This window comes from Corvus kubaryi, unplaced genomic scaffold (assembly GCF_017639235.1).
Source record: "Corvus kubaryi isolate FWS band 111438036 unplaced genomic scaffold, C.kubaryi_AGA036_p1.0 37387, whole genome shotgun sequence".
Lineage (NCBI taxonomy): Eukaryota > Metazoa > Chordata > Aves > Passeriformes > Corvidae > Corvus > Corvus kubaryi.
This window is the reverse complement of record NW_024581129.1, coordinates 7,629,761-7,653,210: the sequence shown is the minus strand read 5'-3', so window position 1 is coordinate 7,653,210 and position 23,450 is coordinate 7,629,761. Positions and strand designations below refer to the sequence as shown.

General features: G+C 45.4%; 1 protein-coding gene across 12 annotated transcripts in view; it reads left to right on the top strand.

Annotated features, from left to right (window-relative positions):
- Window positions 1-23,450, top strand: part of ARHGAP17 (Rho GTPase activating protein 17) — a 41,408-nt gene that overhangs the window by 12,820 nt on the left and 5,138 nt on the right. For 8 of the 12 annotated variants that reach the window (XM_042037454.1, XM_042037456.1, XM_042037462.1 and 5 more), the window contains exons 2-20: window positions 5,547-5,586; window positions 9,274-9,378; window positions 10,178-10,254; window positions 11,352-11,463; window positions 11,666-11,742; window positions 12,442-12,553; window positions 13,209-13,277; window positions 13,434-13,515; window positions 15,696-15,823; window positions 16,216-16,327; window positions 16,857-16,938; window positions 17,377-17,457; window positions 18,100-18,213; window positions 18,563-18,654; window positions 18,780-18,936; window positions 19,074-19,091; window positions 20,165-20,401; window positions 21,848-22,011; window positions 22,639-23,217. In XM_042037454.1, the coding sequence (XP_041893388.1) occupies window positions 5,547-5,586; window positions 9,274-9,378; window positions 10,178-10,254; window positions 11,352-11,463; window positions 11,666-11,742; window positions 12,442-12,553; window positions 13,209-13,277; window positions 13,434-13,515; window positions 15,696-15,823; window positions 16,216-16,327; window positions 16,857-16,938; window positions 17,377-17,457; window positions 18,100-18,213; window positions 18,563-18,654; window positions 18,780-18,936; window positions 19,074-19,091; window positions 20,165-20,401; window positions 21,848-22,011; window positions 22,639-23,217 (2,438 nt within the window). Of the gene's footprint in view, window positions 1-5,546; window positions 5,587-9,273; window positions 9,379-9,540; window positions 9,760-10,177; window positions 10,255-11,351; window positions 11,464-11,665; window positions 11,743-12,441; window positions 12,554-13,208; window positions 13,278-13,433; window positions 13,516-15,695; window positions 15,824-16,215; window positions 16,328-16,856; window positions 16,939-17,376; window positions 17,458-18,099; window positions 18,214-18,562; window positions 18,655-18,779; window positions 18,937-19,073; window positions 19,092-20,164; window positions 20,402-21,847; window positions 22,012-22,638; window positions 23,218-23,450 lie in introns of those variants that run through there. The other 4 variants (XM_042037455.1, XM_042037465.1, XM_042037464.1 and 1 more) reach the window with 4 other exon arrangements.

Genomic DNA, 23,450 nt, shown 5'->3' with positions numbered 1-23,450 from the left:
TGGCTGCGGTGGAAAATCAAAGCTGAGCTTTGAGAGTGAGTGACCAAGCGCAGTTTGATGGGGGAACTCAGTGGAGATAATGAAGAAGGAGGGCAAAGCAGCAGCCCTGCTTTATCCACTGTCTTTATCCACTCATTGAGGCCAGAATTGTAGTTGTGCAGCTCTGAGGTGTTTGGATTACTGAAATATTTTGGAGGTGATGCACCAATTTAAAGTTCTTCTAAAGGACTGGAAGCACAGGAGTTGCAGCTGGTGGGTGAGTTCCAAAACAGCAGCCTTTGGTGGGATTTGAGTCACTGAAACATCTGTGGTCACCAGTTTACAATTAAATCAATTTTAATACTTGTACAAAAGCTTACATTGTTAATTTGGGTGAAAATGAGGATAGGAGGCAAACTAAAAGTTGTACTGGACTAGACTAAAAGTCCAGTAAAAGGCTGGTTGTGTGTGGTGTTCCCTAAATACTAATACTGAAAATGAGTGGTGACTATCACCTGACAGTGTTCTCTGAGTTAATTTTGAACATTTGAAACCCACTTCAGAATACTGATGTTTCTCTTGGGTCGTGCTGGTTTCCTTTCAAAAATTAGTCTAAGGTCAAACAGGGAGGAGTGAGTTTGTGGTCCTGAAACACCTTGGAGTTGTATTTTCTGTGAAGTTTGTCTCGGCGAGTGTTAGAAGAGCAAATCTTTTCGAAGGGAAATTGTCATCTCGTTCTGGATTCCTTGTTTTGGTACAGAGCTGCTGATTCTTTCATTTTTCCTGGCAGCAAGTGCTGCCTATTGTATGTGGAAAGCAGGCAGGATGTGCTGCCAGCCCGCCAAGGTGCTCAGTGTTACCTCACCAGTGAGCTGAGCTGGTTACTCCTGGTAACAAACAAGCCTTTGTTTGAGGAAAAACCACCCAGCAGGGAAGGCTGGCTTTACTTCTGTCTCCAGATTGGGGAGGATGTCTCCTTGCTTCCACTGAGACCTTTCCAGGGTTGTGGATTTGTCACTGCCCTCCCATGGCATCACCTCTGCCAGGGCCCCCGCCCAGCACTGGGTGAGTCAGGGGTTTGTTCCACAGTGACATTTCAACTGAGTCACTTGTTCTGCTGGGAATGGCCAAGTTTTTATAGCTCTTGTGTCAGGTTTGCTCTCGTTCCTTCCTGGTCAGCCTTTCAGGAGTGTGGATTTCAAAGAGTCATGAAATGGTTTGGGTTGGAAGGGATCTTAAAGTCCAGCCAGTCCCACCCCCTGCCATGGGCAGGGACACCTTCTACTATCCCAGATTGCTCCAAGGGCTGTTCACTGGACAAGGGCTGGCCTTGGACACTTCCAGGGATGGGGCAGCCCCAGCTTCTTTGGGCACCCTGTGCCAGGGCCTGCCCAGCCTCACAGGGAAAAATTCCTTCCCAATATCCCATCTATTCCTGCCCTCTGTCAGTGGGAAGCCATTCTCCCTTGGCCTGTCTCTGCAGGCCATTGAAAAAATCTCTTGCAGTGATTCTGTAGCTTTGACCTGCCTTGGAGATCAGCCCTGCTTCAGGACTGATGCCCCAGTGATGGGCAGGACCAGGGAGATCTCAGATACTGTTTAGATGAAGCTTTATTTATTTTAAATTCACTGTGGCAGATTTAATAGACCCTCTTCGTTTTATATGTGTAAATGTAAATTCTTTCCCAATGGAAGATAAACACTTTTATCTCAGGAATTCCCATCTGCTGTTTCCAGATTTACAGAGAAGTCTTCTGGCCTGGAAGTATGAAGGAGCTGCAAAATGACCAAGTGAGGGGATCAGTTTTGAACCTGTGGGGTGGATGCTGTTCTGCCCACCCTGTTCGGGCTGAGCCATGCTCTGAGCTGCAGCAGAGCCCCGGGGCTGGGCTTCAGGCTAAGTCAGAAAGAAGGGGTAAAGTAAAAGGAATTAAAAGGAATTATACCATAAAACACTCTGAGAGCAGTTCAGTTGGGGGCACATGGAATGCATTTTTAAAATGTCACAGCAAGCTAAAGTATTGTGTTAACATGTCTAGAATAAAAATACAGTCTTTCTCTGTAAAACCAATTGGGTTTTTGCTTGGAGTGAATTAAGGCCATGCCATCCCCAAGTAGGAAATGGCACCAGCATTTCTGTTCCATATCCTATTTCATGCTAAGTACTGTATTTGCTGTCTTGAAAAGAATATTTGCTTGAAGAAACAACAGTTTTGTTAAAAACGACAGTTTCTCTGTGTCCTGAGATCACGGAGGGCAAGGCTGGCTCTGTTCAGGGTTTTGGCTGAACCTGCCAGATGAGCTGTGCTCGGAGCCTGCCCTGCCCTTTGCTTCTGTCTGTTCCCACCCTGGAGCTGTGTCAAGGAGGCTGTTTGTCCAAAGGCTGAACTGGGGGAGCTGATTTGGCTGAAGAGCAACTATTTCTGTCAAATTATTCCAGTTATTATATCCCAGTTGAACCAGGGCTTGTATCCATGCAGGAGAGGGGCAGTGCAGATATGAGGAGCAGCACACGAAGCTCTGCACAGTGGGCAGCACGTTGTGCTAACTGTGTGAAAGTACTGCTTTCATAGAATTCAGTAGCTTTATCCCCTTTTTTCCTTAAGAGGATTATTATAGCCATAGCAAATGATTGTTCAGTTCTGTTTTTACAATCAGTCTTTTAAAATGCACTGCTGATTTAAGACCTCAGTACCAGTTGATTCATGTCAGGGTTCTGGTGGTATAGCAGAGAAGCTTCAGTTCTCAGAAACTTCTTTCCCAGGGGAGCAGCTCTGTTCTGCTCCAGTGGAGCACTGCCAGGCTGGCAGATAATTTGGATTTGGGCAGCTGAAGGCCCCTGTACTGTTGCTGTGGTGGGTGGGGTGCCAGCCGTCTGTGCACAATCCAACATTCCTGGGCTGCTGCTCGTGCCCTGCTCTGTCCCATCTGCCAGCACCACCTCTGGGATTGCCACCTCTGTCACCAGAGGTGTGGGGAGGCTCTGGGCCAGGCAGGTCCCTGTTTCCCTGTGGATCCTGCCCTCCCAAGGCACAGGGACAGCTCCTGCAGGACCATCCTGCGGTGAGGGCCCCAGGAGGGGCTGAGCAGGGTGTGCTTTCCCCATTAGTAATGGCTTGGAGGGACCTCGTTTTGCAACCCAGATTTAACTGCTTGGACTGAGTGGAGTTTAGCTCTGGGAATGTAAACAGCCCTGGCTGCTGCGGTCTGGCCTTCAGAGGCTCAGCTTGTGCTGGGCTGTGCTCAGGGTGTCCCATGGGGGAAGGAAGCTCCAGTCTGGCGGCCGGTGACCAGCTCTGCTGGGCTTGGGAAAGCCCTTGGGAATACTCTGCAGTTCAGACTTCCAGTTCTTGATTCCAAAAGGATTTCTTCATTAGTTCAATTAAATAAGGTGCAAATAAGCCCTAACAAGGGCTGAGGACAGAAGTTCAGCAGTGAAAAAGAAAATCTGTTATTTTTTAGAAGTTTGCTGCTTCTCTAATTAGCTCACAGAAGGAATTAGCATCCCTCGAAGCTGTAGTTGAATATAAACTTCAAACTGGTCATACCTGTAATTCCAAGGGAGACAGAGGTTAATTCCAAGGGAGACAGGTTAATTCTGAAGGAGCCAGGTCCCTTTGATGGTTTGCTGCTTTTCCCTGTGCAGAGAGGAGATGGGCTGTGCTGCTATCACAGGGTTGTGTTTTCTCTTTCATGGCTGTGATCACTGAAAAACAACATTATTTAGTGGCTCTTTCTTGGCTTCCGTATTAAAGGTGGAATGTGGGCCTGCAGGAAGGGTGAGGTCTTCCCTCACTGCACTTCCGAACCTGACATCATCACCAGGGACTGTTCTGAATCTGCCTGGCCTGGCCACGCTCCTGCTGGGGTGTCTCCCCAGGGCTGGGGAGAGCATCCCGCGTGGAGGAGATCCAGCTGGGGCTTTAGATCCCGGAGAAACCAGCTCAGTGTATGAAGAGAGCTTAAGAAAAATAAGTAAAATTATTTTGCACTTCACACAGTGATCCATAGTATGTGGGTAACCACACTTAAACTGGAACAAACTTCTGCTAGCACAGTACTAAACCATGGCTGCTTTTTACTCCACTGGATAGGATATCCTAGGAGAAAGGAAGGGAAGGAGAAATCAAACTTTGTATTACTCAAGCTGTATGGAAGCTCTGTTCTGATATTTGAGGAGGTTTGAATTAATGTTGTGGCTAAGGCAGAGTGGGTTTTGCAGGGCTAGCATATATATATATATATGTGTGTGTATATATATACATGTAGTAATAAGTATAAATAATTGCTCTCTAACAGGGTGTAATTTCCATCAGACAAAATATTTCTGTTTGGGTGGGAGAAAAGTTTATCAATCTTGTCTGTGTTTTCCTCAACAAATAAATATTCCAGTGCTGTCAGAGTATTTCAGCTGCTTTTGTCTGAGTCTGGCAGAGGTTTTGAGCTTTTACTTTATTCTGGCATTTAATTATTAAACACCTTATGGTTCACAACTAGTTCAAGCAGATAATGTGCTGTGAAATTGAAGTCAAATAAATGCCTTAAAAACACCAACCCAAAGCTGCAGGAATCTTGTCTTTGGAGGCTTTTAGCACGTTCAGCCACTGAGCCTGATCAGGAACATGAGCTTTCTGTGCATGCCCAGGTTTGCAGTGGGTTATTTGACAGATTGCAGGATCTGATGAAGTCTGGAGTAGCTGAGGGACTCTGGCAGCAGCAGGGGAAATTCTCTGAACAGGAAAAGAGTGTCCTGGAGTCCCTCCAAGTGCTCCATGGTGTAGATGTGTAGTAAACGGTGAGCAGCAGAGTAGGGTGAACTGAATTTATTTTATAGGCCTGGCAAAGGGAGGATCAAGCACTGTTAGAGTCAATGAGCCAACAACAAATAAACCTGTGTCAACATTAAACAATTTAAAGTTTATGTAAACTGGGACAGCAAAAGGTGTGGAAGTGTGTGTGTAAAGACCAGGAGTATGTCTGTAACAGGTATTTTGTCTGGAAGTGTGTGGAGTAGTCAGGCAGACTTTCCTGGGAATACCATTAACTTCTGATGAACTTTTCAAGTACCAAATCCTCTGATTTAGTGTTATGGAGTTCAGCAGGATGAGGTGATGGGAGGTTTCTGGTGAAGGTTGTGCATGGGTGGGGTTAAAGGAAGCTTTAGGCTGCCATTCCCACTGCTTCTGATGGATAAAGCTCTGCAGTGCTCCAGTACAAAGAGATGAAGGTGACTCTCCTGTTCTTCCCATGGTTTTATATTCCTTTACACTCAGGTGCATTGATTCCAATTTGCTTTGGATTATTCCATGTGCACTTGGAAATAGCATTTTGAGCTTGGTGGAATGGATTTGTGCTGTGGGCTGGGCATTCCAGGGATGTCAGGGTGTCCCAAGCTCCATGTGCTGGGAGCCAGGGCTGCCTGTGACATGGTGAACATGGTGGTGTTTGCAGCAGTGGCAGTAAAGGGATTACAACTTGGAACTGAGCAGGTTTTGTTGGAATTGTTGAGGCAATCTTTGACCTTGAACATGCCAATTGTCTGACAATGGTCTTTTTTCTTCCCTTAGGGCTGAGAGAACAGAGGTACTCAGTGAAGACCTGTTGCAGGTATTGTATCATGCTTAATATGGGGGTTTTTTAATGTTTTGTTGTGACATGTGAGCCTTTTGAGGTTTGTGGAGTACTTAATGTGGGGAAAAAATACTGCAAGTGTCAGGGATGGGGCCCTGGATGTCTTTGACTTTTCAGCACATAAAAAAACAGGGATACATTCTCAGTAGAAAAGCTCAGTTACTTCTGTTTCTGAGTCCTATCACGTGGCTTGGTACAGTGAAGGAGGAACCATTTTTGCTTTTAATGAGATGAACAGGCCTGATAAGCCCACGAGCCATTGGTGCTGATGATTTGCCAGTCTGTCTGAGGAGGATGAAGAAACCCTGGCTGGGCACAGCCGGTTTCTGTCCTCACTGCTTTCTCCTGAACAGGTCAACTGGGCCTTAAGAGAAGTGGCTTAAAAATCATTCCAGCTGCTCACTAATAAAGAATGGCAATTTTTTTCTTAAAGTCTGTTACTGCTCTGAGCAAGTGTACAAATGCTTCTTGTTTAGCTGTGGTATTTGTTCTCAGGCTTGTCACGCTGACATGGATTTGTTTGCAGACTTGTCATCTTTGTGCAAATTTATCATCTCATCAGACATGACTTTCATGGTGGAAATTTAAACTGCAACTGTCACATTAACAAGGGTGACTGATTCCATGGAGCAAATTTGCCTGCATACTTGTCCTACATAGCTGTCTTCCTCTTGTTCCTGTATGAAAGGTTTATAAAAAGAACACAAATTGGTGAGGGAAGTCAGGCTGGCTGCTCCTGGGACCTCAAGTGTGGTGGTTCTATCTGATTAATTTCAAAGCATCTCAGCCCTGCTAGAGGTCAGGACCTGTAGATAGAACAGGGAAGTCAAGCAGATGATGGAAGTGCTTCTGGTTCAGAGCTCTCCAGCTGCTCAGGTTCAAGTGGCAGCTGAGGGAGTGTGTCAGCCTTCCAATATGAATGCAACACAAAAACATTGAATTATAGACTTCCAGACTGGTTTGGGTTGGAGGGGACCTTAAAGCCCATCCAGTTCCACCCCCTGCCATGGGCAGGGACACCTTCCACTATCCCAGGTTTCTCCAAGCCCCAGCCAACCTGGCCTTGGACATTTGCAGGGATGAGACAGCCACAGCTTCCCTGGGCACCCTGTGCCAGTGTAATGGTGAGATGAGCAGACCTGAAACATTTCACCCCGTTTTCAGGGGGTTGCTTTATTTAAACTAAAAATACCTTCCTAGTCTGACAGTTCTGTTCTTAATTTCTGAGGAGATGTGCAGCTCAGTGACACAAAGGATGTTAAACACCTTGGTAGCCTGTGAGGGCCCATCTGGTTTATTGCTTCGCTGCAGAATAGTAACAAGAAGTGAAAGCCAAAAGCTCTGCTGCTTGTTGCCAAAAAAATTTTGCAAGCAAGGCTTTCCCAGGCCCCGAGCAGCCTGGCTACACCCAAGTGGAAGAATTTACTCACTTGTTTGTTTGCTCTTGGGGGCTTGTGCAGGGGCAGGAGGCTCTTATCTAACCCAAGAGCTTGGAAACGTGGTGCTGCTCACTTCACAAACATGGTTCACAGTTGGGCTTTTTTATATTTAGCTCAAGCTTTGCCACAGGATTGTTACAGCTTTTTTTTGTTCTGTTTTCTGAAGGGTTGTGCTCCATTTCAAGTGTCAGTTCAATGTGTTTCATCTGAAGACAAGGGCTATAATTCAGTACTGAAAAGGCCTTTACAATAGCCCTGCTTTCTGGCACGGCCTTGTGGCAGATAATAAAGCAATTGTGTGATGTTCTGTACTCTGGGGATGCCCTGAGGGGACAGACATCGTGGCCTGTGGGTCACATTGTCAGTTCAGAGGTGGCTTGAAGGAGATTAGTGTCCTTTGTGGTTTTCTTGACATCTTTGACATCTCAGAAGGCAGATCAGAGAGGAGAGGGTATGACTGTGAAGTTTTGGGGTCATGTTCCTCCTATCAGTCATCTGCCCTCGGGGTCTGCAATGCAGGGTGCCTGGAAAGAGGCTGTAGGGAGTGTGTGTGCTCCAGAGCCTTTCCAAGGAATGTGAGCCACCATCCAGGGCTGCCCTGGCCTTTGGGGTCTGCTGGGGTCTGAGAGGTGGCTCAGGTCCAGGATGTCACCGTGTTCCAGGTGTGGGAAAACCCTGTGCTCAGTCTTTCAGAAGTTTTAACTACCTGACCTTGCAAAAATGAATTCCTTTGTAACAAGAGGGTGGCTTAGAATGCATTGATGATGTTTCCTCCTTGTGAGGGTGGGAAGGCCCTGGCACAGGGTGCCCAGAGAAGCTGTGGCTGCCCCTGGATCCCTGGAAGTGTCCAAGGCCAGGCTGGACAGGGCTTGGAGCAACCTGGGACAGTGGAAGGTGTCCCTGCCCATGGCAGGGGGAGGCACTGGATGAGATTTAAGCTCCCTTCCAACCCAAACAATTCCAGGATTTCATTTTGAAGATAACACAAAAGAAGTGAATGATCTCAGATGCAACAATGGACCACAAACAATACCTGCTTGTTCATTTATGTCCATATGGACTTTTTCCACCTGGACCTAATTTCGAATTTGTTGCTCCATGCTCTGTTAATAAAAGGCAGAGCCTTGTGCTCTCAGAGAAATCCCTGGGCAGTTTCTCTGCACCTTGTTCTGCCCTACTAGATTTTTACTGAGTTTTTTGAGCACTTCAACTTGGGTTCATTTTGCCCTCCTGCAAATATAATAAAAGTGATTTTAGAGCTGTATCAAAAACTGGAATATGTTCAGATTATTTCTACAGATGAAATCTACTTTTTTTCTTCCCCTTGCTTTTTAAATAGAATCCATTCCAAAGGGCCTCCTGTTATTCTTGGTGAGTCATCAAAATGCAGATAAACAGCATTCTTTGGGTGCTGTGCACGGAGAGCTCAGTGCCATGAGCAGTTCTGTCCCACTGCTCATCACTTTGTTTGCTTTTGGTGTTCTTTGAAATAAAATAGTCCAAATTCCTTACTTAAAATCCCTTAAAAGAACAGTTTATCGTGTATATATTTGTCCTGTTCACAGGCTGTGTATTAAGCCATGTTTGAATTAGAGGGTGATAAACAGAACTCTTGTTTGTGCTTTGACTCCTATTTTTTAATTCCATATCCCATTTGAATACCAGTAGTCTCTCCCTGAAAATACTGTTTTGCTCAGCACGTGGGAGCTTTGTCCTTGTGTTTAACAGCCAGGGAAGGACATGCAGGAGGAGCTTGGAGTACAGCTTCATACAGTGGGAAGGAGCTGTCAGATGTGTCTTCAGCACCTGCTTTACAAGGTCACATTGAAAATTACGAGTTTTCCCACACTTTTCTCCCTAAATTAGTGTCTTAGATCCCTGCATGTGCCATTCATCTCAGATGGCAGGCGTCACCCTAATTCCCTTTTGCTGAGATGCCAAGCAGGGCAATATTTTTTCCCTTTCCCACTTTCCAGTGCTGTGAGCTCTGACTGAGTTTCTGTGCCACTGAGGAAAAAACCAATTTCAATCTCCCCTCAAGCATTTTTGTTGTCAGGCACTTCTACTAAGCAGCTGCACTTCTTGTAAGCTGGAGAACTTGAGAAATCTGCAACCCAGAGCAAAGTGTGGTACAGGGGGAAGGTTTTCTGCTGAGGCCAGGGAAATAACTTCTGGTTTTTGTGTTGTTTTCTCTTCCTCCCCTCTCCCCCCCGGGGCCGATCAGATTGAGAGGCGTCTGGACACCGTGAGGTCCGTGTGCCACCTGGCCCAGAAGAGGCTGATTGCTTGTCTGCAGGGCCAGCATGGCACAGACCCTGACAAGAGACATGTGAGTACAGCTGTGTGTGCCCTGTACTCCCACCCTGCTGCTCCTGCAGGTGCAGCTCAGCTGCTCTGCCTCACACCAGCCGAGGGGAGCGAAGCTCTGTCAGACCAGCTCACGTGCTGGCACTGGTGAAACACCAGCTGCCATTCCCCATCCAACACAACAGCACAGCCTGGGAACACCTCAGCAGTGTCAGGACACTTCCTGTCCCTGCAGTCTGCGCAGTGCTTGGAGCTCTTGTGACACCCAGCTAGGAGAAGAAACTCTGCAGCTCTGACCCAACTCCTCAGATCTGGAGTTGCCCTTGGACACTGACACCTCCAGGTGGCTGGAAATGGTTTTCTGTACACATTTGATTTCTGCCCCTCCTTAGCAAAGCCATAGGTAGGTTTTCTTAAAGCATCAGAACCAGAAATAATTCACATTCACGTTTTCTCCTTTTATTGAGTAACACAGTCCTGAGAGCAGGGGCACACAGGACCTCTGGGAGAGAGAGGTGACAAGCTGGTTGCTTAAATCTCAGCTTAAAGCTGTTTCTCTCTCCTTGGCAGTAGTTTGAGATATGCTTGGGGCCAGTCACTCCAGCTAAAAGTGAGAAGAAAGTGCTTTTCAGAGTGTCTGAGAACAGGAGTCTTGGGGCTTGAAACTTTTTGTGACTTGGCATTTTCTTAAGTTCAAGAATGAGCTGCATGCATGTAATAGAAACCATATGGAAGAGGAGAAAAGTCGTAGAGGGGATGTACTGGGGAAGCTGGAAAGAGTGAGCAGCACTCAGCTAAGCACTGTTCCTTCTGTTCCATAGAAAAAACTGCCTCTAACAGCTCTGGCTCAAAATATGCAAGAAGGATCCGTCCAGCTGAGTGATGAAACTCTGCTGGGGTAAGTGCCTTTTCTTCTGACTTGCTGTCTGACATCTTATTGCCTGCAGGGCTCTAATTAGAGCCTCTGGGTGCACAAAGGCTGGTTTCAATCTAATAAAACTTAATATTTCTAGATTCTTTCTCTAATCCAAGGGAGAAACAGTGAGCAAGCAGTTTTTCTGGAATGATTTGGGCACAAGTTTTAGGCGGAATTGCATTCCAGAGGATTCTGATTCTCTGCTGTCATAAAAGCTTTTAAAATTGCTTTTATCCTTGTGAATTAGTAGAATTATCATCTCCATTTGAAGTTTAAAATGTTGTGTATTCTACAATTAAACTGTTTTTTTAATATATTATAAACGGTGTTCTGCAGGTTTGAATTGATGACTTAAAATAATGTCTATTTGTATTAATAGCTTCTAGTTCAAAGTAGCCCCAATTTATCTATCCTGGTAAAGTGGTTATTTGCAATTTACAGGAAAGTGAAACAAATGAATCTCCATGTGCTGAGTTCCTAGAGCCAAGTGGGTTTTGTCATTGGTGTTGGGAATTCTTATGGAGACTGTGTAGAATGACCTTAGAAACCTTTGAGAACATATTTCTGACCCACTGCAGGAGATTTAAACCTGGATAAAAATCTTAGAGAATAGCGGGTTTCCTTATAACAAGCATAAAATAAAGGTCAGGTCATGGGTTTGGAGCCTGAGACTGCTGGGGATGGGAGTGCTGGGCATTAAGGTGTTAAGACCTTCACATTAAAGGGGCTTAGGAGAAAATGAAATACTGCATTGAGCAATTTTTCCTGCATCTGGTGAGATGGAAGGATGGGCTTGGAAATAAATACTGACTTCTGTGCCCTTAGGGCTGGTATAATCACCTGGATGTCTAAAAGCTTGCAAAGTGTTTGTCATGGCTCAGGAATTTAGAAGACAAAAGTTTAATAACACCAGTTGCTTATCCCAGATTTCTCCAAGAGAGCACAGAACAGTTGGGTTTAGGCTGTGAAGGGATGCTTTGCTTTATACAGCACAAAGCTTTCCAAAGCTCTGCTCTCCTTTGAATCCTTCTTCTTCAGTCAGTGTTAACTCCCATAACAATTTCCTGTAATTCTTACAGGAAAATGCTGGATACCTGTGGGGATGCAGAGAATAAACTGGCAATGGAGCTCTCCCAGCATGAAGTACAGATTGAAAGAGAAGTTATAGATCCACTGTGCCTGCTGACAGAGGTGAGACAGCTCAGCCTGAGAGGAGAAACACATCTGGATTGATGCATAAACTGAGCAAAAGGGGTTTATCTTGGTGCTGGTATTAAAAAACTGCTTTAAGAGTCCTGTGTTAGTGGTGGAAAGTGGATATGGAACCTACAACATGTAATGTGTTACAATACACAATTTAAAATTCAATGTAAGCCTTTAATTCTCATTTCAGACAGAGATCCCAAACATTCAGAAGCAGAGGAAGCAGCTTGCAAAGCTGGTGCTGGACTGGGATTCTGCAAGGGGAAGGTAGGAGAGCATTTTAGTTACTGAGTGGTTTTCTATCCATGTGAACTCCTTGTTGGTATCTCATGGCACCTGCTCTGATCTGGTGCTTGCTACTGAAACGCTGCTGTGAGCAGGTAATGGGTGAAAAAAGACAAACTTACATTTAAGTTACACCAGAAAAGGACCCATGGCTGCTAGATCCAAACAGAATCAAGATTTTGGAGTTCTTACGTGCCTACATATAGTTGGAAAAATGTTGGAAACTCATCCAGTTTCCAGTTCAAATACGTGTTTAACTTAAATAAGGAATCACTGAAGTTTTCAGCTTAAAGAGGGAACAGGAATCTCACTGTGTAACCACACCAAGTGCTTTTACAGCCTTGTATGGAACCATGGCATTGGGAGGGTCCTGGGGTGTTCATCTCACCCCTGAGTGCCTTTAAATGGTTTTAAACTGCCATGAAAATCGGTGGTTTTCAGCATATTCTACACCCATGTTACAGACTGTGGCAGATGCAGGATTCCTTGTGATTTTTATAGTTGCTGGTTGGATTAGGTCAGCATGTCATGAATGGTGTGTTTTGAACCTTTTAGTTCTGTTGGAAAACCTCTGGAACTGTGGGGTTTGTTTCCTGTTGAAAGAAACCAATTCCAAAGAAGCCATGAATGCAGATTCTTGTGAAATACTGATTTTCACCAAATGAAACTTTTCTTCCCCAGATACAACCAAGCCCACAAGACTTCAGGAACAAATTTCCAGGTGCATCCTTCAAAAATAGAATCTCTTAAGGAAGAGATGGATGAAGCTGGAAATAAAGTAGAGCAGTGCAAGGTAAGGACAGGATGAGTGTCCCTTCCAGACCTCCCATGTAATTGCCCAATTGTGCAGCTGCAAATCATGTGGCTGTGACACTGCCTGTCCTAGGAGTATTTTAATGCCAGCTGATCTTTGAATTGCTTTAGTTCAATGAGGAACTCCATCCAGGGTTTTTCTAAGTTGGGTGTTTGACATTATTTTCAGTTTCAGTCTGAGACAACAATGTCCTGGGCATGAATGAATGTTCTGGGTGCTCTAAGCCGGGGAGCAGCCATGCAGTAGGAGGCACCTGGAGGAAACTGAAGCTGGGAAATCCCAGGACCATGCTGGTTGTCACAGCTCTGAGCAGTTGACATTCATTTTCACTTCTCAACAGCAAATACTCCATTGAGTACTGAGAACTGAAACCATTTTTATTAGTACTTGTCTTTGAGTGCTATGAATAACTGGATTGAATGGCAGTATGTTCTTGACTGAAGGGGGCAAGTGCTTTGCTGGGTAAACCAGAGTTAAGGTTTTGGATTCATTTTGCTTGAAGAACACATGGAGCAGAGCAGGTGCATTACAGCTTCTTAGTTCAAACTTCCTGCAGGCAAAATAAACACAATAGATCTTTCTGTACATTTTGAAATGAGTAAATCTGCTGCCCTGCTTTGCATCTTTCCCAAAGGATCAGCTGGCTGCAGACATGTACAGCTTCGTGTCCAAGGAAGGGGAATACGCCCGCTGCTTTGTTATGGTGAGTGTTGGCAGTGGGGCTCTGGTTCAGCACAGCTGGGCACAGACACTCAGTTCTCAGAGATGACATTTTGTGTGCTAAACCTTTAGTCTTGTCTTATGTGCTCATCAGAAGCTAATGCTCTTTTTGTTTTTAAAATGTGGCTTCTGTTCTCAGTTATTAGAAGCACAAGCAGATTACCATAGAAAAGCATTAGCAGTCATAGAAAAGGTCCTACCCGAAATTCAAGCCCATCAAGGTAAAGTAACCTGTGCTCTGGCTGATGCTTCTCCTTGCCTGTGCCACCTATGCACAATATTCTCCTCCTCTATCTTGATTCTCTTGCATGCAGACTGATTTAATGAGGCCATTTTGATCTGCTTAACAATTTTACATTCCCAAGCATAATTCCATCTTCGTGTTCTCTGGAGTTCTCCAGCCATGTTTAACACACTAATGAAATATTAAGGATCTCTGATATTCAGGAGGGTAAAGGAAGGATTTTTCTATTTGCTTACCTGTTTTCCTTGTGCCCTTTTGCTAAGTCATACCTGGCTCTTTAGGCCAGTGAAAGTGTTGTTGTGATTTGGTTCTTGAGTGATTACAGGTGATTATCAGGAAAACTCCATGTATTTTAAGGAGCTTGATTCTTACCCCCCCACCACCCCCTCCCATTTTGTGCAATCCTCTTTCCCAGTGTGCACTGCCTGCTGGAAAATTGAGAGTTTGGGTTCTTGTGCTGATTATCAGCAGCTAAAAAAGTGAACTGTAGAGCTTCATTTCTTCCCTAAGAAGAACTGGAGCTGCTGCTGAGCTTCCACTGTCAGGGGACTTTCAGGTTTATCACTGATGACTTGGCATGAACATGCACTGTGTGTTTTGGAAACTACTCTCCAAAATGTTGGCTGTGCTGTCCCTGAATCTTTGGAGAAACAGGTGAACAGAGTCTGAGAGAAAGTACAATCTGAGCTCAGCAAGGCTCAGGTATCTTCAGTTGTGGCCACATGCAGGTTGTAAAAGATGAACCAATTCAATACATAAATAAATGAGAGCATTGTGGAAGATGGTGTGGAATATCTGTACTCTGTCAGTGTGGGAGAGGAGGGAATGCAGAGGTGATGCTGGTGCAGCACCAGGGCTTAGCAGGGCTGTGCAGAAGGTTCTTTGTGGATATGGCTTGAAATTTGTTACTGTTGTATGGAAAGTTTCTACAGAGCAGCTGAGGAACAAATGCTTCAGAACAGACTGGCCTCCCTAGAAGGTGGCTGGGAGCCATGGTAGTCCAGTGGCTGAATGTAGGGAATTTCTCACACTGTGTTTCTAGCTGTGGTGTAAATTAGAATCCCACAAAGCTTTGGGTTGGAAGGAACCCTAAAGCCCATCCAGTGCCCACCGTTGCCATGGGCAGGGACACCTTCCACTACCCCATTGCTCCAAGCCCTGTCCAGCCTGGCCTGGGACACTTCCAGGGATGAGAGCTGGGACTTTGAACAAGTACTGAGGTTTATTTTCCTAATGTTTGCTGTAACTTGCAAAAGTTGGGAAATATTATGTGCATTTCATGGCATGTTAATGAATGAGAGGGACTAAAACCTTACAAGGGATGTGATTGATGTGGTTTTTTAAAGAAAAGGAGTGAATTAAATCCTTTGCAGAAACACTTTGCCTTCAGAGCACTCTTTGAAGTCCTCTGAAGTTTTTGTCTTTCTTGGCCTCTTTTCCACATAAAAGAAGTAACACATCTGTACTAACAATAACCTTTTACATCTGCATTTTTTCAGTTAAAACAGCAGAAATGGGTCAGAACATAAATTGTAGGAAAGAAGAAATTCACATTCAATTTGGAGAAATTTGTGCCAATTGGAGTTAAACAAGAACTAAAGAAATAAATTGAAAATTTGAAAATTACAGTGTTGGCCTGTAACCGTGGTAGTTCTGATGTGATACACTGGGGCTGTTAACATTCACTGTAATTTGCTAATTTAAGGAATCAAATTTAAGGAATAAACTTTTTATTAACAGCTCAGTTTTTATTCACCCTAAATACAGTTAAAACAAAAATCAGCCCAGGTCATGCAATCTGTACAAAATTTTCCTCACAGATTCTTGCAGACTGGAGCCAAATCAGTGTTATGAGAATGTGCAGCCTTGTGCTGGCACTTGTGCTGAGGTTTGTTATTTGTAATTCCAGTTATATACAGAATTTGTATGTGATACTTCATCCAGAAAGATGCAGAAGTATTCTTTTCTTGACCACCAGCAGCCTCATTTTCTCTTTCCTCATGATCCAAGGGACTTTACCAATCAAGGGCTGTAAAACTCCTGCTGTAGTCTGAACATTTCTGTGCTGTACTAGAGGCTTTCTTCTCTTCTTGCCTGGGCTGTAGTTCAAGGATTTGGTAGATATTCTGCTCAGTGTTTTGATACTCTCCAACTTAGACAAATGGACTGAAAAACCAGCTTTTGGAACTCCCCTGGAAGAGCATCTCAAGCGCAGTGGGCGGGAAATTGCCGTTCCTATTGAAGCCTGTGTCATGATGCTCCTGGAAACAGGGATGAGAGAGGAGGTGGGTAATTCCAGATCACAGGCCAGGAAGTGGGAGAAAAAGGGCCCAGTCAAGCTCATGAAGTGGTGTCTGTTTGTTACCATGTTGCTTCAGTAACTCACTCATTAATGTAGTTGGTAAATGTTTTGCAACAGAATAACCTCAGCACTGTGTGAAGTGTCTTGGGGATGGATGCACATACAATGAAAATTAGGGATGGGTCAAGGGTGGGGGGGGAGCTAAACTGTGGTCAGATGTGACACGATACACGAAGGGCCAGCTGGGTCATAACACTGTCAGGGGAAGGCACCAAAGCTGAAATGTTCTGAAAGAGGCTGTTGTAAAACTGGTGCTCTTCCATGCTTGTGCCAAAGTGTGGTTACCAATCAATAAATTTTATTTCTGTGATGCAGGGCTTGTTCAGAATTGCTGCTGGAGCCTCCAAGTTAAAAAAGCTGAAAGCTGCCCTGGACTGTTCCACTTCCCAGCTTGATGAGTTTTACTCAGATCCCCACGCTGTTGCAGGTACTGGGAGTGTTCCGAATCCAAACCAGGTGTAAATTGATACAACACAGCTTCATGCTCCATGATCTCCACAGTTAAACTGGGAGAAGTTGAAAGTTCACTGCACAGTTTGACACAGATAAGTGTACGGTGCCCGTGGTGACCACACCTGATGCATTTGTGACAATGGTGTGTAAAATTCAGGTGACCATAATGACTTAACTGTCACATCTCCTCTCATGACAAGAGTGTTAATATGGTCAAGGCAGATTAGACCCATGTGTAGACCTTTAATGCATCTTCAAAAGTTCTTTGTTCTGAAGAGATGATTGAGTTTTATAGCCCATGTTTCTGTCAAATTGCACTAATTACTGACAGACGCTTTGTGTTAAGATCTGAGCAGTTACACTTTGCAAATGTCAGACCTTGCCAGTGTTTCCCTGGTACTTGGGACTTACTGCACAGATACAACTGCAAATCTGAGGGCAGATTTTCCCTGAAGCCTGAAAGCAGTGGCTGAGGAGCCAACCTGTCCCTGTCTGCATTGCAGGTGCCTTGAAATCCTATTTGCGGGAGCTGCCAGAGCCTCTCATGACCTACAGCCTGTATGAGGAGTGGACACAAGCTGCAAAGTAAGAATGCTAAAAATAGCTGTACAGGAAATCATGCTGCATATTTCTATTAATTTTGATTCTTCATAGATGAATTCAAAAGAAACAACCAAGCTCACACAGTTACTTATTTTTCCACTAACAGGTATTTCATGCAACAAATTATTTTAAATAATAAATAGCTTAGTACAAATTGCACAAAATGTGGTGAAATATCTGTTTTGTTTAACCATAAGGGCTGATTCAGGTTGCTGGCTGCACAGTATTGATGCTCAAGCAGTTTTGTTGCAGGTAGAGGTAATTCAGGGATCTGAGTAGCAGGTTACTGAGTTCCTGAGTACAGAACAATGCATTTATTTGGCATAAATGGAAGTTTATGCCATCATCTCTTTGTCACTGCAGACACAACAAATTTCTGACCTGAAAGTAAGATGTCATGGCATTTTTTTCTCGTTTCAGTATTCAGGACCAGGATAAGAAGCTCCAAGAGTTATGGAGGATTTGTAACAGATTACCTGAGCATTACCGTGTTAACTTCAGGTAGGCATAAACATCTCTTAGCTCAGCTGCTTTGCACCTCAAAGCCAATTAACTTAAACTCTAATCCAGGTGTGCTTTTCTTGGCCAAATTCAGTGAGATTTATAAAAATGCTTCTTATTTCCTGCAGCAGTGGGTATGCATAGGTGGTGTTCTCAGCTTAATTCACTATTGACTGTCTGAAAATAGTGATGCACAGAACCCCTCTACTTATGGCTCACACTCTGCTCTTTGCTGTAGTTTCCAGTCTTAGAAATCACCTGAATCTATCTTAAACATCTCATTTTTCCTTTTGGTTTTGCATTTTGGAAATGAACCAGAACAAAACCAGCTCTGGTGATTCCTAGAAGCATGGAATTTCCATTACAGGACGTGAAACTAGCTGAATCTATGTGTTTTTCTGTGGAAATATAATATTTCTGTGGTTCTATTTTGCTAGGATAGGCGGTGCTTTCTTTGCTACTCAGTTCAACTTTTATGATTCAGGAGCAGAAGCCTTGGGCAGCTGCCAAGCAAGAAGGCTGCTCATCTTATTTCTGTGTTGTTGAGAGCTCTCTTTACAAGTTCTTGAATTTTTATTTACTTGCTTTCAACAAGAAATGCTCTTAGTTCCTGCTGTTTAATTATTACTTTCCTTTTTGTAGGTATTTAATCAAATTTTTAGCCAAGCTTGCCCAGAACAGCGACGTTAACAAAATGACACCGAGCAACATCGCCATAGTCTTGGGCCCCAACTTGTTGTGGGCAAAGAATGAAGGGTGAGTTCTTTAAAGAAAGCTACAAAGCAGAACTGGATGAAGCTGTAGAATTGATTGGTTTGAATCCTTTAGTCTATTCACAGCAACAGACTGCCTAAAAAATATTTCAAGTATTCTTTCAGCCCGTGCCTCCAGGTCCTTTGAGGCAGGAAGATTTTTAGGGATGTTTCCAGAAGCTGTGAATGTTACTGAATAGTCTGGAGTATTCAGCACAGTTGCTCTTTCTCTGGTACTGAGGAGTTAATCCATCATACTTAGCCTAAGTTGCTATTCATGTAATCTGAATTGATTTTAATTTTCTTACTTTGATAGAACTCTGAATAAAGTGTTCTTCAAATCTCTCCTGCAGATCCCTTGCTGAAATGGCAGCAGCCACTTCAGTGCATGTGGTAGCAGTTATTGAGCCCATTATTCAGCACGCAGACTGGTTCTTCCCTGGAGGTGAGTTCCTGCCATAGCTCAGGAGTTTTACATTACTCTCCAGGTCAACCCCCAGTGGCTTGTGCAGTGAGGCACCACTTGGGATATGTGTGTCTTAGGAGGCATTCTGTCTGTCCCTCTTCCAGATGAAGATTTCAATGTGTCTGGGGCATTTGTGGCAGTTCCTACTGTTAATTCCAATCACTTGTCACACACTGGGAATGACTATGAATGTGGGACCCTGGAGAGGAAGAGGCCTTTGAGCATGACTGTGATGGAAGGGGATTTGCTGAAGAAGGAAAGGTAGGTGTGATTCTCAGGTTAGGGGTCCATTATTAGCCCTCTTCCAATGAGGCTTCAGACACTTTCATTGGTGACAGGAGAGGAATTTCATGGAAATACTGTAGATAACAATAGTGATTTATTTCCTGTTGTTGCAGCCTGAGGATGGCTCAAAGGTAATGTACTTCCTTCCGTTACACTCTGTGCATGTTAAATCCCAAGCAGATCTTGCTCTTCCCAGTTTCCATTTTCCTGGTACAGGTTGGGGGTGGTCTAAGATTCACTGGAACAGAAGTGTCTGCAGTAGCTTCTCTGAGTCTCTAACTTCTGGTATTCCATGGCTTCTCTTTCAAAGCCCATAAGCTGAGGTGGTGTTACCTGGTGCCTTCATGATAAGACTTCTGAGTTGATGATGGTACAGTATTGCCAAAGCAAGCAGTAGAATGCTAAAAACTCCCAGTAAAACGTGCTGTTTCCCATATAACATGTAGTGTAATGTTCATTCTTATCACTCATCATGAGTATTTAAGTGATGTGCTTGTTTTAGCTGTTGATGCAAATGTTGAGTTGTTACCTGTTAGCTATGACCAGCCACATGCAAATTTGTCAGCACTCACAGAGGAGGAAGAAAATCAATTCAAGATTCAATGTTGAACACAAGAATAAAATTAAATTCTAGAATAAATGTGCTGTATACATTCTAAAATCTGTTAGAGTTTGGGTCAGTTTCTCCACTGTTCTCTTTGAAACACAAACAGAATTATTTGGGTTGGAAAGGACTATAAGGATCTCGCATTCCAACCACCAAATCACAGCCTGTATCCAGTAGCTTTTTTTTGAATCTCTACTGCAACTTAGTGTGTGATAGAAACAAAATTCGTGTGGCAGAATACATGTAGTGAGGAGCTACTCTGCTGTGGAAGGAAATGTCTGTAATTACATGTGAGATTCTGAGTGCTCTGACCTCATTGTCATCAATGTTTGTCTCCAGATGTAATTGAGTAGTTTGTTCCCTGACGTTTAGCTTATCCCTCTGTGGGGATAAGCCAAAACCTGTTGCATGTCTTAACATTCCTGGTGTTCTGCAGCCAGTGGAAGCTTTAACATCGTGGTGTTGTGCAGCCAGTGGAGCTTTCCTTGTTGCTGCTTTGCATGTCGGGGTTTGTCTGGGGGTGGGACACCCCGAGTCCTGCTGCTGCAGCACCTGGGGGTGGCTGCCTGCTGTGTTCACTCTCTCTTCTCTCTGTAGCTTTGGTGTGAAGGTTCTGGACTTCCCCGCGACCCCGCGGCGATGTGGCACTGTAAACAGAAAGCTCACATCGCCGGCCTTCCAGCCCCCGCTGCCGCCCTGCGAGCCCGGCGCGGCCGCGGTGGCAGCCGAGCAGCACTGCCAGCCTGCCGGGGCTGAGCCTGGCCCTGGGGCTGGCCCTTCTCCCTCTGCTGCCTCAGCAGAACAGCCCCAAGCTCCAGGCACTGAGGATGCCAGGTAAGAGGCACGGCTTGTGCTGGCAGCGGCTTGGCAGCAGCTCCAGCAGCAAACTGTTGTCACCTGGGGCTGGCACCTCTTCCCCATGGGATGTGCCTGGCAGGTGTGGGCAGCAGCACCGTGCAGGAGCTCTCCTGCTATGTCTGTGGGTCCAGAACTGGGCTTCTGAAATTGCACACACGGTTCTGGATATTCCAGAATTGGTCTTATAAAATAATATCCATGGTTCTGGATGTTCCAGAATTCATCTTCTAATATAACTTACATAGTTCTGTCTGTTCTGGGCTTCATCTTCTGAGATAATGGAATTCTTGGGGGAAAAAATGATGATGAAAAATACAAATATAGACTCTATTTCTACTGCCCACATTGACCTTCCCAGGCTATGCTCTAGAGATGTGCACACAGGTGATACCAGTTTGCTGCTGAAAGAGCAAAACCTACAGTGGCAATACCAGAAGCCTGTTGGTCTTGTTTGGTGTTTCTTGTACATGTTATCTGGATGTCTTGTTTTGTTTATTTGTCTGTAGCAAGTGTTACTGATGAGCAGATTTGCTTACTAGAAAACTTGCAGTCAGTTTATCGTATTTCAGGATTAGTTTCTTTAGGACAAGTATGTACACAGGCTCTTTGCTATTTAATTACTCTTGAAGCTCTGCAGTTGTGTCACTGGACTCCAAGGCTAATTGCAGCAGCCTGACTTCCTCCTGTGAGGTGCAAGCAGCATTTTGCTCTCAGCTCTTCAGTGGTCTGAGAGCTGTGGCAAACCACGTGTAAGGCCTGTAGTGCTTCCAAATGTCAACCTTGGCGTCTCAGGGTGAAACCCCACCATGGGGTGTGATGCAGCACTGACTCTTGTGCACAAAGCTCATTCTCAGGTGACGTATTTACAAAACCAGCTCATTTGGAAATCCCCTGCAGATCAGTATTTCCTCCACAGATGGCCTTTGTGGCAGAGGCAGCTGAAACGAAACCTTCGGGGTTGTGTCTGAAAGTTGCACCTAAAATCTGCACAGCCTCTGTGAAAGTACTCGCAATTTATTAACACCATCTGGAGAAATGGGGGCTGCAAAGTGCTGGAAGAAGTGAGTGTAAGTCAGTCCTTTTGAGGGCTAAATTGCTGCAGGTGACTCTAAATACAGAGAAGTGAGTGAAGGCTGCAGGTGCACAGCCAAAGGAGCTGGCTCATCCTCCATCATCAACCCAGCGCTGCCACAGTGTTCACCACTGAACCATGTCCTCAAGTGCCACATCCACGTTTTTTGAATACTTGAGGGACTGTGACTCCACCACTTCCCTGGGTACCTGTGCCAGGGCTTGACAATGCTTTCAGTGAAAATTGTTTCCTAATATCTGATCCACAGCACAGTTTGTAATGGAACAGGTGCAGCTGAGCCAGGCAAGGCACGTTACAATCGTCTCTAATGTGGGCTTTTTAATTTCCAGTACCTCGAAATCCAAGGACAGCACATCTTCAGCCACTCCTCCACCGGTGAGGAACGGTGGCCAGGGGGGCCCTGCCCCTGGCCAGGCAGCACCCAGCACCTCTCAGCTCTCTGTCACCCAGCCCCAGAACGCTGCTGGTCCCAGTCCCCACGCCCTGAGGAGAGGTGTGTGTTTATTTGCTTTTCAAGCCACTGCGTTCCAACTCTTGATGTGCTGCAAAAATGCTACTAAAATAACTTTATCAGCATCTCTGCCCTTACACAGACAGCAGTTTAATCTGTTGGCTTGTCCCCAAGGCCTGGCTGTAAAGCAGCTGTGACTTTTGGACTCTCTGAATGGTGATAGTGTCACCAGTGCTGTTTAACAAACTCTCTCAAAAGCTATTGATTAGTAAATGCTTGTACTTGGTAATGCACCATTCTATTTTGATAACATACCTGAGGATTTTTTGTCCAGCTAATTGCTTTCTTTGGGAGCTTGGTTTGGAATCAGAGAATTCCAAGATGTTTTGGGTTGGAAGGGACCTTAAAACTCATCTTGTTCCGCCCCCTGCCATGGGCAGGGATACCTTCCACTATCCCAGCCTGGCCTTGGACACTGCCAGGGGTGGGGCAGACACAGCTTCTCTGGGCACCCTGTGCCCACCCTCACAGGAAAGAATTCCTTCCCACTATCCCATCTAACCCCACTCTCTGTCAGTGGGAAGCCATTGTCCTGTGTCCTATTGCTGCATGCCCCTGTAAAAAGCCCCCCAGTCCCTGATGCTGGAATCTCCCCCCTTCTCTCCACAGCTATGAAGAAGCCAGCGCCAGCCCCACCAAAACCAGCCAACCCCCCACCGGGGCAGCCAGGAAGCCAAAGCTCTTCCCCAGCTGCTCAGCCGCCTTCTGTCTCTCCAAAACCACCTGCCAGAAGCTCTTCTCCTCCTGCTCAACATGCAAACCAAGGAGCAGCCCAGACCTCCTCTTCCCAGGTTTCTGCACCTCGGAGATATTCCAGCAGCCTCTCCCCAATCCAAGCTCCCAGCCACCCACCTCCGCAGCCCCCAACACAGGCAACTCCTCCCCTGCAGCCCAAAGCAAGCAGCCAAGCATCTCCCAGTGAGCACGGACCAGAGCAGCCCTGCTCCTCGCTCCCGCAGACTCCGACTCCGCCCGACACGCCCCCGCTGGGGAAGCACCCCCATGCTGCCCCCCCTGAGCCCTGCCAGGCTCCCTGTTTACCTCAGAGTGGCACCTTGCCCCGGCCACGGCCCGTGCCCAAGCCCAGGAACAGACCCAGTGTCCCCCCTCCGCCTCACCCTCCCTCTCAGCTGCCTGGAGATGGGATGGCTGCAAATCCCACGCAAACAGCGTCCAAAATAGTCACAGGTGAGTGCATCCTTCCCTATCCGCTGTCTCCTCGGGGACTGGCAATGAAGAAAGTAGTGCCTGTAGCTGGGAGTTAATGTGGGGGGAAACTGAAAAGTACAAATCACAGTTAAAATACTCAATAGCTCATTTCCAGTTAAATGCCCACCCAGCTGCTCTGCACACGAGGGTGTCATTCCTGAGGCAGAAGTGTTTGGGGGCAAGTGGAGATGAACTTTCGTTATTTTTCTTCA